Consider the following 13322-nt stretch of genomic DNA (forward strand, 5'->3'; position numbering starts at 1 on the left):
GGACTATTACCATTGCAAGATATTTGTATTTTTCAGTAGACATAATAATTAACTTTATGTTAAATGTGATAAGTTAAAGATGCATATTACAATCCCAACAGCAAGCAACAACAAAACAAAGTGAAGAAACATAGCTAGAAAACCAACCAAGGCATTAAAAGACAGTTTTTTTAAAGACTATTGTATCTTTAACACAAAAGACAGGAAAACAGGAAAAGGAAAACATGAAAAGGAAAAAAAAAACTAAATAGCAAAACGGCAGATTTAAATCCAAATATATATATTTATATTAAGTGTAAATGGATCAAACACTTCCATCAAAAGATGGAGATTGTCAAGTGTGACTTGAAAGAAGAACAAGAAGGAGGAGGAGGAGGAAGTACAGGAAGAGGAGGAGGGTAACATGGGAAATGGAATTTTGTAAACCATTTCATTAGTGGTAAAGAGATATAGTAATTTAATTTTTCATATTAAATTGTGCATTTTGGAAGCAAGAAGCCATAAAACACACAAACACATTTTCAACTAGGGTGGGATAGTAGAATGTGAATATTAGGTAAAGCTATGAGATCAAACCTTGATTGTTTTCCTGAGATGTGAGTATATGTAACATTGACAACACTGCACACAAGAACCAAGACTGATTGCTCCTCCCTAGTCCAGATAGGGTGGGTTCAGAAAAACCAGAGCCTGAGTCTTTCCAGCTGGTATTTGGTGTGTGGTCCAGGAAGTTTTATGTAAGAAAGGGAATTCTCTGTTAATCTATTTGGTTGGAAAAGTTTTTGTGGGTAGTTTTCAGACCCCAAAACAGAGAATTGCTCAACTACTCTCTGAGTACTTTGAGTCAAGATCAGAACTTTGCTCCACATCAAGCTACACATCTCAAAATAGACATGTGACTTTCCTTTAATGTTAGCAACTTAAATTTATGCATTTGTGTCAGAATGCTTAGTTTACAAGTTTGAAGGCTCTCTTTCAAATTGTATAATTTGCTTTGAGAAGTAAAGTTATTATAATTTTTCGTTATGTAAAGCTGTATTCAACATCAAAGTTTCCTTCAACATTAAAATTACATCTGTGGACAAACCTAACAGTGGTTTTTACAAAATAGCACCTTGCCTGAAAAGACTTTAAGAATTAATATATTGAAAAATATGTTTGAAAACTTACTTATATTAAATTTCATCACTAAAGCACTTGACATAAAAAAGACTACTTATTTGCAGTCTACAAGAAAATACACAAAGAAATAGGTTGAAAGTAAATGGTTAGAGAAAGTTCAAGATGCAAACAGTAAGCATAAGTGTGGGGTGCAGTGTGGGGTGGTGAGAAAGCAGGAAAAAATTGAGATGTGGTATGTACATGTACCAATTACCCACACTGAATGTCATTGTTATGTACTACAGACATGTACTAATAAGTGTTTAAAATTAAAATAAAAAAAGAATGCTGGGGTGACTATATTAATACCAGACAATCTAGATTTTAAACCAAAGTTATACTAGAGAAAAAGGTTCAATATTTTTAAAAGGAATATATGATACTTATACAAATAAAGAATGACAGCATCAAAATGCATGAAGCAAAACTTTTAGAAATAAAATGAGAAGTAGATAAATTAACAATTATAGCATGAGTGTAAACTTTCTTCTTTCACTAACTGACAGAACAACTAGAGAGGAAATAATTAAGGATATAAAAGACTTGTGCTACACTATTAATGAACTTGATCTGACTGTTATTTATAGAACACAATACCCAGAAATTAATTTTATACCTCTACAAATGGAATATTCGCTAAGACGAACCTATCCTGGGCCATAAAATAGGTCTCACAGTTTAAAATGTTGGAAATTATACAGAGTATGCCCTCTGATCACAATGCAATGAATTAGAAAAGGAAATTAAATTAGAAAATAATGACAGAAACACATCTGAAAAACCTCCAATTTTTTCAGAAGTTAAATAATACCTTTCAAAATAGCCAATATATCAGAGAAATGATGTGGAAAATTTGACAATATTCTAAATTGAATGAAAAAAACATTAAAATTTAAAAGTTTATAGTTTCATTTATTTTACCAGGAAGCTCAAATTAATTGTCTAAGCTTCCACTTTCAGAGCTAAAAAGTGCAAATTAAATGCAAAGTAAATAGAAGAAAAATAATGATAAAAATAGAAATGAATGAAGAAAGAAAATTTAAAAATAATAGGAAACAAATCATTGGAACCAAAGTCTCATTCTTAGAAGTAAAATTAATATAGTTCTAGCTGGAATGATCAAGAAAGAAGGATGGAGACATCCTTTATCATGAATAATAAGAGAGGACTCAATTATAGACCTTATACACAATAAGAGGTTAAGAAAAATTAAATAACTTCATGTTACAAATACAAAACAAAACATAGTTTAGACTAATTGGACAAATTCCTAGAAAGACAAATTTTCAAAACTGATTTAAGAATTAGAAAACTAGATCCTATATTAATGAAGAATTTGCATTTCTAATGAAGAACTTTCCAATTAATAAAACTCCATGTCTAGAGGCTTCACTGGTGATTTCTATTAAACACTTAAAGGAGAAAATAAATTGAGAAGTGGGGGGTAAATGTCTGTAGTCTCAACTACACATGAGGTTGAAACAGAAAGATCACAAGTTTGAGGATAGACGGGGCAACACAGTGAGGCCTTGTTTCAAAATAAAACAAAAAAGGGTTGGGTATATAGCTCAGTGGTAGGCTTGCCTACCATGCCTACTGCAAATGAGACCTTGCATTCAATCCCCAGTACTACAGACCAAAACAGAACAAAAACTGAGAGGAGTGACAATACCAGTCAGAAAACTTAAAAGAAATAATTCCATATTCAGGTATAAACTTATTCCAATACCAAAACCATCATAAGGAAAAATAAAACCCTACAGACCACTACAGACCAATACCCAATACCTCATATAAATGTAGATGAAAAAAATCCTCAACAAAATAGTAAACAGAATCACAAAAACAAACAAAAAAAAGAATAATACCTCATGACAAAGTGCGGGTTAACCCAGGAATGCCAAATTAGTTTAATACGTATCTGAAAATCAACCAGTGTAACACCATATTAACGGAGAAAATCATGAGCTCCTTTCAATAGATGCCGAAGGTTTGGCAAAATGCAACAACCACTTATTGATAAAAATGTTAAGCAAAGTATGACGAGAATGGGTCTTCCTTGACATATAATGGGCATCTACAAGAAGCTACACTAATACCATACTTAAAGCTGAAACTGAACCCTTTTCTCCTAAGGTCAGGAATGTGGCAATGATTCCCAAGCTAGCTACTTGCAATCTACATCGTCCTGAAAGTACCACTGCAATCAGAACAAAGTCATCAAAGCTTATACTAAAAAAGGAAGGAAAAAAGCTTTCTTTATTCAGACATGACATTAGTGTAAGTATAAAAAAATCTCAAGGAATCTGCAAAAAAACCACTAGAATTAATAAGTTAATTTAGCAAAGTCTCAAGGTAATAAATATATAAAAATCTTTCTATTCTGTGGTGGTTTTTAAATTTCTACAAATCCTTTGATACTATCTTCTTTAAGAGATGGACCTTTATTTTTTCTTGAACATGGGTTGATCATAGTACCTTGGAATACTCATAATATTTGTTACATTTTTGAAGCTTATACGGTCTTCGTAATATTATCTCACCTGCATTGTAGAGACCTTCCAGACTATGGAGAAAGGATTATAAACCCACACAGCATTCATCCACTGACTTAGCAAAAATGTACTAAGTGCTAGGTGCCACACACTAGGTTAAGTGCTGCTGGAAGGGTGTGGTTATAAAATAGCAAACTTGTAGATATTTTATAGCAAAAGTTAAAAATCAATTAATGGCCTATGACCTGCTAAGTTCAGTCAGCCCTGACTGTCTGCATCCAGCTGCTTCTCTCTGATAATGCACTGGGCCAACTTGACTGTGTCCAGCTTGTGTTTTTCCTTAGTTGGAAAAATATATATTGTTTCCAACTTGCTTCAAGGACTTCATGTCTGGGTCAGACCGGCCCAGTCAAGGACCCGTTTAATTCTACTTGCCCCACTCATACCCCTTCCTCTCCTTCCCAGAATGTTCCTACCTTATGACAAACAATTCCTTTTCAGCAAATCTGTTTGCTTGACAACATATGACTCAATGCATGTAACTAATCATATAATACCCTTCCATCATCCCTGTACTTTCTGCTTGCAAGCTGTATTTAAACTGAACTCTAAGCTAATTTGTGGTCTGGTGATTTGGAACTGATTCCCACCAGTCCGCTAGCATAATAAAAGTTGCCATCCAGCTCCTCTGTGCGGAGTGTTCCCTTTGATATTAGTTTTTCTGCAACACTGAGAATATTGCAGTGAATAGGAGGAGTGGAGCACAGCACCCTGGAAACCACTCTGTCATGCTCCTCTTTTGCTCCTGCTGCAGAGCCTGGGAAAGCATCTTGCAGCCTTTGTTGAAGCGAATTTAGATGCATCCATTTACATGTACAGAGTATTTTCTACTCAACAAATCTATTAACCTAGTTGATGTCATTCTATTAAATAAACTTATTAGAGCTATATTTCTCCAAAAGGCACTCTAAAAGTCAAACTGTACACTAACTGCAAGACATGTCTTCATCCTTGTCAAGTTAACTCTGAGTCATCAAGATTTTGACTTGAAAAAGTACCGAGGTGTTCCTCTAAATTTAGTTACCTGGGTAACTGCTGAAAGAGAGGCGGCTACTGCTGGTGTCTTCATCTTTGATGTTGAAGTCCCAGTGTTTGTATATCCTGAGCATGGCTGCGTATGTGTACCAGCTTGAGTGACCAAAATAGATGTTCTCAAATCCAGGAAGAACCTGTAGCCAGAATCACAGTGAATGACACAGAGACACAGAGAAGGCTGACTGCAATATTATATGGAGGGAACATTGGATTCATTCAGGTATTTTTTTTTTTTTTTGCTATCTTTCTTATTGGAAAATAAGACTAAGGGGTCCAATATTAACCTTTAATGTCCACAAAATAGACTCTGTTCTTCTGCCATGCAGAATGGAAGATTCTAAAAAGGGAGAGTGGTAGGTATGAGCAACATAGAGGAATGACAGAAGAAATACGGGTGACATTGTGTTCTTCCAGTTCCTTCTATTAACGTTTGTTCCAGGACTTACTTCAACCACAGATGAACTCATGAGCTGACGCACAGCCAGAGGCAGGGGTGATAGGGTGTTGCCACACTTGCTTGACCAATACAAAGACTCTGTGTGCACCAGAAAGCAGAGAGGAGCTATTACGAGCGTCTTACCTTAATAAGAGCAGAGCAATGTCCCATGTCCCATCTCTTAAAGAACTTCGTGCTAGTGTCTTTTGTGGAAGAGAAAGAGGGAATCAGATCCAGCAGGTCTCCAACCGCATTCAGAAACTGAATCTGAAACATGCTCATGGGCTGGGGAAAGGACACAGACTGCACTAAGTGTTCATTCGTGACACAGATCATTTTCTAGGTTTTCTCTTGTTAAGGTTCCATTAAATTATTTTTGAGTGAGGCTTCTTTACTGAAACACATGTGCTAGATTTTATTGTACCTTACAACACAATTTTTATAGCTTTTTATAATTGAGAAGAGATGCCTCAGTACATGTTGATAACCACAGATTCTGGAAGCGACTCCTTAGAGAATAAACTAGATTTTTCTGGTTTTTTTTTTTTTTTTGTACTGGGAATTGAACACAGGACCTTGTGCTTGCCAGGCAAGCAGATTTTTCTTTTTTCTTTTTTTTTTTCCAGTACCGGGAGTTGAACTCACAACCTCAAGCTTGCCAGGCAGGCGCTGTGCCACTGAGCTGAATCCCCAGCCCTAGATTTTTCTATTTGTGCTCCTCCACACTAAGGTTTTTCAAGCTTGATATTATTGACATTTTGAGCCAGACAATTCTTTCTTTGGGGGCACTGTGCACTGTGAGGGGTTTAGTAGCACCCCTGGCCTCTAACCTGCAGAATCAGTAGCAAACTTCCAGTTTGGGCAACTAAAACTGTTTCCTCCAGACACTGCTGGGGAAATCACCCCAGCAAGCAAGTTTTACAGCAAAATATTCATCTAAGATGCTTCTGATTTTGATTGTGTGCATCAGCCCTCAAGTAACTGTCAGATGATATTTGAACACGAGCTTTGCGCTAACTCCGCTCTAATAAGGTGCAACTCACTGGAGTACCCTGGGGATGGGCTTCTATAAACTGATTTTTAGTAGAAGTAGTGGGGAGACGCCTAGAAATGACATTTTAAGCAAAAACCAAAAACAAAAGCAAAAAACCCTGCCCAATAATTTACTTATGTAAATGTTCCCTTGGTTTTTGGATAAGTAATATATTCATCATTCAAGATTTAAAAATTTATAAGAAGGTCTTTAGTAGGTAGTCAGCCTTCTCTCCTCTTGTTCTGCATTTGCCTGCTACTTCTCCATGTTACCATTTTTTATGTGTTTCTTGTGTATACCTCTAGAACTTTTAAAATGCCGTATACATTTGTTAAGACAAATACTATTGTGAAGTTTTATGTCCACGGAGTCCATGTACGAGCATGTCTCTGAGTGGAATTGCTGGTTTGCAGAATACATGTTATTTTATAATATTACATGTAATTCGCATCTCTTTCCCAGAGTGATTGTAATAATTTACTCCCTTCAGAGTGATTGAAGATTCCCAATTGTGCTGCGAAACAGAATCTCTTGCTTTTTTTGTTTTGGTTTTTCTCCAGTACCGGGAACCCATCTCACGACCTTGCGCTTGCCAGGCAAGCGCTTTGCCGCTGAGCTAAATCCCCAGCCCCCGAAATAGAATCTCTTTGAGGTTCTAATATGCATTTCCTTGACATTAAAGATTTCTTCATATTCATGGGCCACCATACATAAAATTTCTGTTAACACTTTTTGTTCGTTTTTTTCTATTGAGTATATTCTATTTTTAAAATTTATTTGTTAGTATTCTGTGTGCATCTTAGATGCAAAACCCTTGTTAGTTAAATAATTGGAAATATCTTCTCTAGGTTTGTAGCTTAACTTTTCATTTCCTATATAGTATCTTTTGGTAATAATAAATTCTTCACTGTCATTAACTGAATTTTAAAATCTTTTTTCACGGTTAGTGTTTTGTGCTTTAAGCCATTGTTTACATCACATTCTCCCAGAGAATGATCAGTAGTTACTAGGTTCTCATTATTTTGAGGGTCTTTTTCAGAGAAGAAGTCAAGAAAACATGTATTTTTAAAAAGAAGCTAAAAATATTTTCCTACCCATATTTCAAGTTTAAAAACCACAGGGTCTTTACTTCATTTTTTTTCCTGGGTTGAAAATCATTTGACAAAATCACTTATTTGCTTTATTTTTCTATATCTACCCTTCCAAGTTTCTCTGTCAAATTTCAAAATATCAATACCTACATATCATTAAAGTGAGATTACTGCGTACAGTTTAAGAGGGGTTTCATTTCTTTAAATTTTGTTGCTGGTGCTGGTGCTGCTGTTTGTTTTTTGGCGGTAGGTCTTGTCCCTAGTATCGCTCCCACTGAGGATGTTCTGCAACAGTTGCGGTGTCCCTAGGAATAACAGCTTTTTGTGAGGGGCAAAGCAATGCGTTCCATATTTGTTTTCCGTTTTTAGGGATTTCTTTTCTTCTTTGTGATTAAATTGGGTTTTTAAAAATTATCAACGGTACTTTCATGGTTCTAAAACCTATAAAGCCATGTGCATTTGGAGAAATGTTGCTTCTGTCCCTCTTCCCTCCACTTTTTTCTTCCTTCCTTTGTAGTTTATCATTTAGTTCTTTAGTTTTAGTTTTTTGTTATTTATTGCTGTTTCTTCTCAAAAAGATAAGCAAATATATCAATCCAAGCTTCTCTAGTTCTCTTTCTTATGTAAAAGTAGCGCATGAGACACACTGTTCTTGATCTTGCTTTTGGACACTGAATAAAAAACCTACAGGTCACTCCCTGGCAGTGTACGGAGAGCTACCTCAGTTCTGTTTACAGCACATCAATGATGCCCGCAGGCCTTTATGCATGTAGCTGCTTTCTTACTGTAAATTTCATGTAATGAATAGGTTCACACATCTGCTACAGTGTATTTCTGCCGTGCACCTTTGTGATAGTACGAGAAGTAGGGTGGTTGGGTCAAAAGGTAGATGAGCACATGATTTTAGCACAAAGCACCAAAATACCTGTTTTTAGTATCATTTTGCCAGTATTTTAGGTGAGTGCCTTTTTATTCCCATAGACTTGCCAACAGGGTAGATTTTCATGCTCTGGAAGTTTTGCCAAACGGGAGAAAATACTTCTCAGTATGGTTTTAATTTGTATTTCTAATCTTATGAGCAAGGCTGAGCTCATACTACTAATAATTATTTGTATCATTTTCTATGAACTTTTTATTTATATCTTTTGTGTACATGTGTATATGTATATGTGTGCGCATAACATACACATTATGCTGGTAGGCAAAAATACCTTTAATTTTGGAAGTATACCACATAATATCTTAGAACCCTTGACGATTCAGTAGACTGCCCCCCAAATTAATGTGTGTATGTGTTTATGTGAATGTTTGGAATGTGGGAAACAAAACTTGTACACTTACTTGTACACTTGGACATTTTTCCGTAGGGAGCTCATAGTCCAAAGCACTGAAATCTTTATCAGGTTAATGAAAAAGCCAATATATTCAGACCAGGCTTTTAAAGCTTTTCCTGAGCGCCGTATTATGAAAGACCGAATTTAAATTCTTTGACAATGAGTTAGGTGCTATGGTGCAATAAATGCAGCAGTTTGTCTCCAGGAATATACTATCATCCTAGTTTGATCTACTTCTAAATTGGAATGTCGTTTCAAAAACCACTTTCAATATTCTTGCCATATAAACTTTGTGCAGTTTCTTAAAACTCTTACTGTGGTAGGGCCCCTCTCAAGTGTCGGGTTGGGAACTTTTTACAGTGTAGCAATATCATGTATAAGCATGTGTAGTTCTGATGTAACTCTGGAACATAAATCAAATCATACCCAACCAGACTTAGAATGTTACTGTCTACCCAACCGGACCGTAAATGTAAGTGTATGCCCATACAGAGAGACAGAGACACAAAAATTGTATAAAAGGGCACAACTACGCCACGTTTGGCCCTCAGCCTTTGGATATGAATCCTCTGAGTTAGTTCTGGCACAAATAAAGCTGCTTCTGGAAAAAAGGCCTCCGTGCCCTGTCTCTTCACAGGAAAACCCTGCCGCATTACCTTTATATTTTCTGCTGTAGCCCTCTTCCTGGCTCCTACATAAAGCCCATCCAGTTGTGACATAACATAGCCTGTGTGTCTCCAAAACGAGTCATTCTTGTTTGCTTTGATGTTTTCCCGAGTCCACGTGTCCTGCTTCCTGGAAGAGAAATGAGGCTGGTCTCAATGGCTGCTCACCCAAAGCTAAATCAAACTAGGCATTTAGAGCTTATCCACTCAAAGATTTAGACTGCTGAGACTTAAATTCTCGGTCTTAGAGTAGTCCAGTCACTCAAAGAATTTCAGGGCAAGCCTTAAATGATTTTTAGTTTCTCTGTAGGATTATGCATATTCTTTAGTAGTTTCTTCTGAGCTCTATCTAGAACCAAAGCACAAGTGCAGTATTAGCCTACTCATGATATCAAGACCTGAACAAATCAAACACAAACTATTCATATGCATTTCATATAAAACCACATCACCTCAGTAAGTGGTTGATTAACTTTACGTTTTGTATATAAGCACAGTAATGTAGAACAACAGAAGAAAAAAAGCCTGCTAAGAACATGATGGTTTGTATGCTTATAATTACCTCACAGATCATTTTCATAGCTTATGGTTCATTCTATTTCAGTTGTTATTAATAACTGCTTCCATGTCTCTGCCTTAGCAGCAAAAAAGTATGATTTTTTTAGTAGCCCTTTCATTCTCTCTTCTCTCTACTTTCTGTACTTTATAGGGATGATTTCATATACCCTTATATATAGAAAGCTATTTCTGATTTGTTCAGGCTATCGCAGGATCAATCTTAGAACAGTACAATGTCCTGCAGCATGGGAGCAAGCCCACTGTTTTTAACTGATGCTTGGGAGGACTTTTAGCATTTCTGAAGAGGTTGCTTAGTATGTGATCTGGAAGGTCAAACCAAGACTCTTTCTGTTCCTAAATTAATCTCCTGTCATCATCCCACAAATGTACTATTTAGAATTTTAATCTATAGAAGGATTAAAAGATGTTAAGATTTATGACTGCAGATAATAGCTGATACCAGCCAGTTACCGGACAGGTCCATAAAAAGAAAGCACCTTAAACCCTTGACGCACAAGCCTGGGTCCACATCCCTTACTAAACAGAGAATTGTGTATAAAGTACAATCTTTGAATTTCAGAAAGATAAAACATTGGCCTCATATATGGCAAAGAAAAGGAAAATGGTACTCCTGATGTCAGCATGTCACCATGATAGAAATACTGATGGGAAACCTTGACAAAACGGAAGTCTGAGACAGAAACTTTCAACAGCAAAACCAAACATGGTGTAGATGTTGGTGACTTATGCGGCAACTATGATGTCACTTGAAACACAAAGCATTGGCCAATGGCTGTGTTTTACTCAATGCTGAACATGTGTGGCATAAATAGTTTGATAATTTACAAACAAAATAACGAGTACAAAATATGGAGAAATTTTCTTAGAGGATTGGGACTAGAGCTCATAAGAGATCTTTCACAGCAGAGGAAAAAACAAAATGTTTCTACCCAGGAAACTACGCAAAAGATTGTGGAGCACACTGGTGAGCTGCCAGGTGCACAGGCAAGTGCAGCGTCCCAAAGACCCTCTACAACAACAACAGGAAAACAAAAAAGATGTCAACTGTGCTCTATGAGAAAGCACAGGAAAACAAAGCATCCCATCAGCGCAAGCAGTACTTGTGTATGGAACATGCACTTGTCCCGTGTGAAGACTGCCTTGGGTGGGACAGTTGAAGCAAAGCTTATTTCTGCGGTGGGCATTTGTGTTTACACTGTAATTCACATAGGTTTTCATTTTTGATGCTATCTTTTAGGTTTTGTAAGCAAGTAAACAGCTGATGTGAAAATGATGTCTATTCTAAGCACTCATTACATATTTGATATTTTATTTTACTGACATATTTCTCTGCTTAGTGCCTATTGTACAATATAGTAGGCAGCTCCTAACAAAACAAGAAGAGTGGTGACAAGACTGCCACATAGGAAAGTAAAACTAAACACATGCTGTCAGTGTGAGCAAGATGTGTGTATGGAACATGCAGCTGTCATGTGTGAAGACTGCCTTGGGTGTGATTCTTGTGAAACAGTTCAATTGCTGTTTTCATTGTAGTTCATATAGGAATTTATTTCTGATGTTATCTTTGGGTTTTGTAAAGATGTACAGAGCTGATGTAAAAATGTTGATGTCGGGGCTGGGGATTTAGCTCAGCGGCAAAAGCGCCTGCCTGGCAAGGGCAAGGTCGTGAGTTCGGTTCCTGGTACCGGAGAAAAAAAAAAAAAAAAAAAAAAAAAAAAACAACAAAAAATGTTGATGTCTATTCTAAACACAATACACATTAAGAATTTTATACCTTATTGTATTAATATTTTATGTTCCTGTTAACTGCACACTATATAATATAATAAGAAACTCCTGACAAAACAGAAAGCCCACTGAGATGTCAAGTGTGTCCTACAAAAAGGCCAGGAAAACAAAAGACATGTGCTGCCAGTGTAAGCAATGCGTGTGCCTGGAATGTGCTGCTCTCATGTGTACGGACTGCCTTAGATGTGATTATTGAGGTAAAGATTACTTTTTTCTAGAGTACTATTAGTATTTTCATTGTAGTTCATATGGGAGTTTATTCCTGATGTTCTTTTTTAGACTTTGTACCCATAAGCTTGTCGATGTTGAAAATTTTGATGCTTTTTTATAAACAATAAATATTAAAAACTCAATACTTTATTTTTGCAATCTTTTTGTTTTAAGTACTCATCTAATATAATAAAACTCATAAAATTAAAATTAATAATTCATCAATGGAAATATTCTAAGGAATAAATGTGGGTCTTATAGACCACATGTATGCACCTTGATGACAAAATGAATGTTATGCTCGAAGGGCTATGGAGAGAAAAAGCTCTCTGTGGGAAGAGGAAGGTCATCCATGTGGAGGGGATCCAAGGACTTTATTTTGTCTGCTTCACTCTGGTGATGTCTTCCTTGAGCTGTGCTAGCAACTGATAATGTGACATTCAGTTTGACTTCTGAAGGAGCCAAAATTAGAAGACATATCTACAACCAATTGGCATTCTATTACCAAAAAATGCTACCCTTGCAACTCTAGAGTCCTACTAAACAGATAGAAAAAGAAACTGGCAAAGGAATAATTACTGTTTAAAGTGCCAGGTTTAGGCTTTACAGTCTTAACAATGAGAAGAGGAAAGTTTTTATACATACTTCATAAAGTCCTGTACTTGACTTATGATAGATGGTTTCTTGATCATCTGAGGGTAGAGATTCGTGAAGTGGTCATTCATGTGTCTGAAATGATAAATGGAATTGTTACATTCTTATTTTTCTGCTTGGATTTATCTATCACAGTAACTTAACATTTTGGCTAATAAGTAGGTCTCCAATTGCAAACCTACTAATTTTTTATGTAAGTAAAATTCATACTTTAAATTAAGAAATATTTTCAATGTAGAAAGATATAGAATATGACAAACTCCCAAGTATCTACTGCTTAACTTTATTAAATTATATTTTTCATATTTGCCACATATGTTTTAGCATATAAAACAAAATATTAGAGTCAGCATCCTTGTTCACATTTTCCTGACAGTAATTCTCCTTCTTTCTCCCCAGAAGTAACTACAATCTTGGATCTCACTTACTATGCCTGTGTGTGTGTGTTTATGTGTTTTATGACCACCATATATTTAACCAATAATGATGTATACTATTATTTATCATGTTTCCAAACAGACCAGGAATAAGAACATATCACTAGGAATAAGACCTATCATTATAACTTGTTTACTTTTTTAACATGCTTCTTAAAGAAACATGTTATCATCTGCAGTTCAAATTCTTTTCATCCTCTGATACTATTCTACTGTATATATAGCAATTCATATATGCACTCCTATGATGCATATTTAATTGCTCTTTAATTGTTTGCTATCATAAGCTATCATCACTAGTTTATTCCTTATATATATATATATACATTAAATTTGAAAATATT

General features: G+C 35.7%; 1 protein-coding gene across 1 annotated transcript in view; it reads right to left on the reverse strand.

Moving 5' to 3' along the window:
- Positions 1 to 13322, reverse strand: part of Plbd1 (phospholipase B domain containing 1) — a 59977-nt gene that overhangs the window by 15306 nt on the left and 31349 nt on the right. Inside the window, exons 3-6 of the mRNA XM_013511442.1 lie at positions 12533 to 12616; positions 9302 to 9440; positions 5332 to 5472; positions 4741 to 4885 (exon numbers count right to left, since the gene is read on the reverse strand). Of these exons, the coding sequence (XP_013366896.1) occupies positions 4741 to 4885; positions 5332 to 5472; positions 9302 to 9440; positions 12533 to 12616 (509 nt within the window). The remainder of the gene's footprint in view (positions 1 to 4740; positions 4886 to 5331; positions 5473 to 9301; positions 9441 to 12532; positions 12617 to 13322) is intronic.

Source organism: Chinchilla lanigera, unplaced genomic scaffold (genome assembly GCF_000276665.1).
Source record: "Chinchilla lanigera isolate Chin_1 unplaced genomic scaffold, ChiLan1.0 scaffold00012, whole genome shotgun sequence".
Taxonomy (NCBI): domain Eukaryota; kingdom Metazoa; phylum Chordata; class Mammalia; order Rodentia; family Chinchillidae; genus Chinchilla; species Chinchilla lanigera.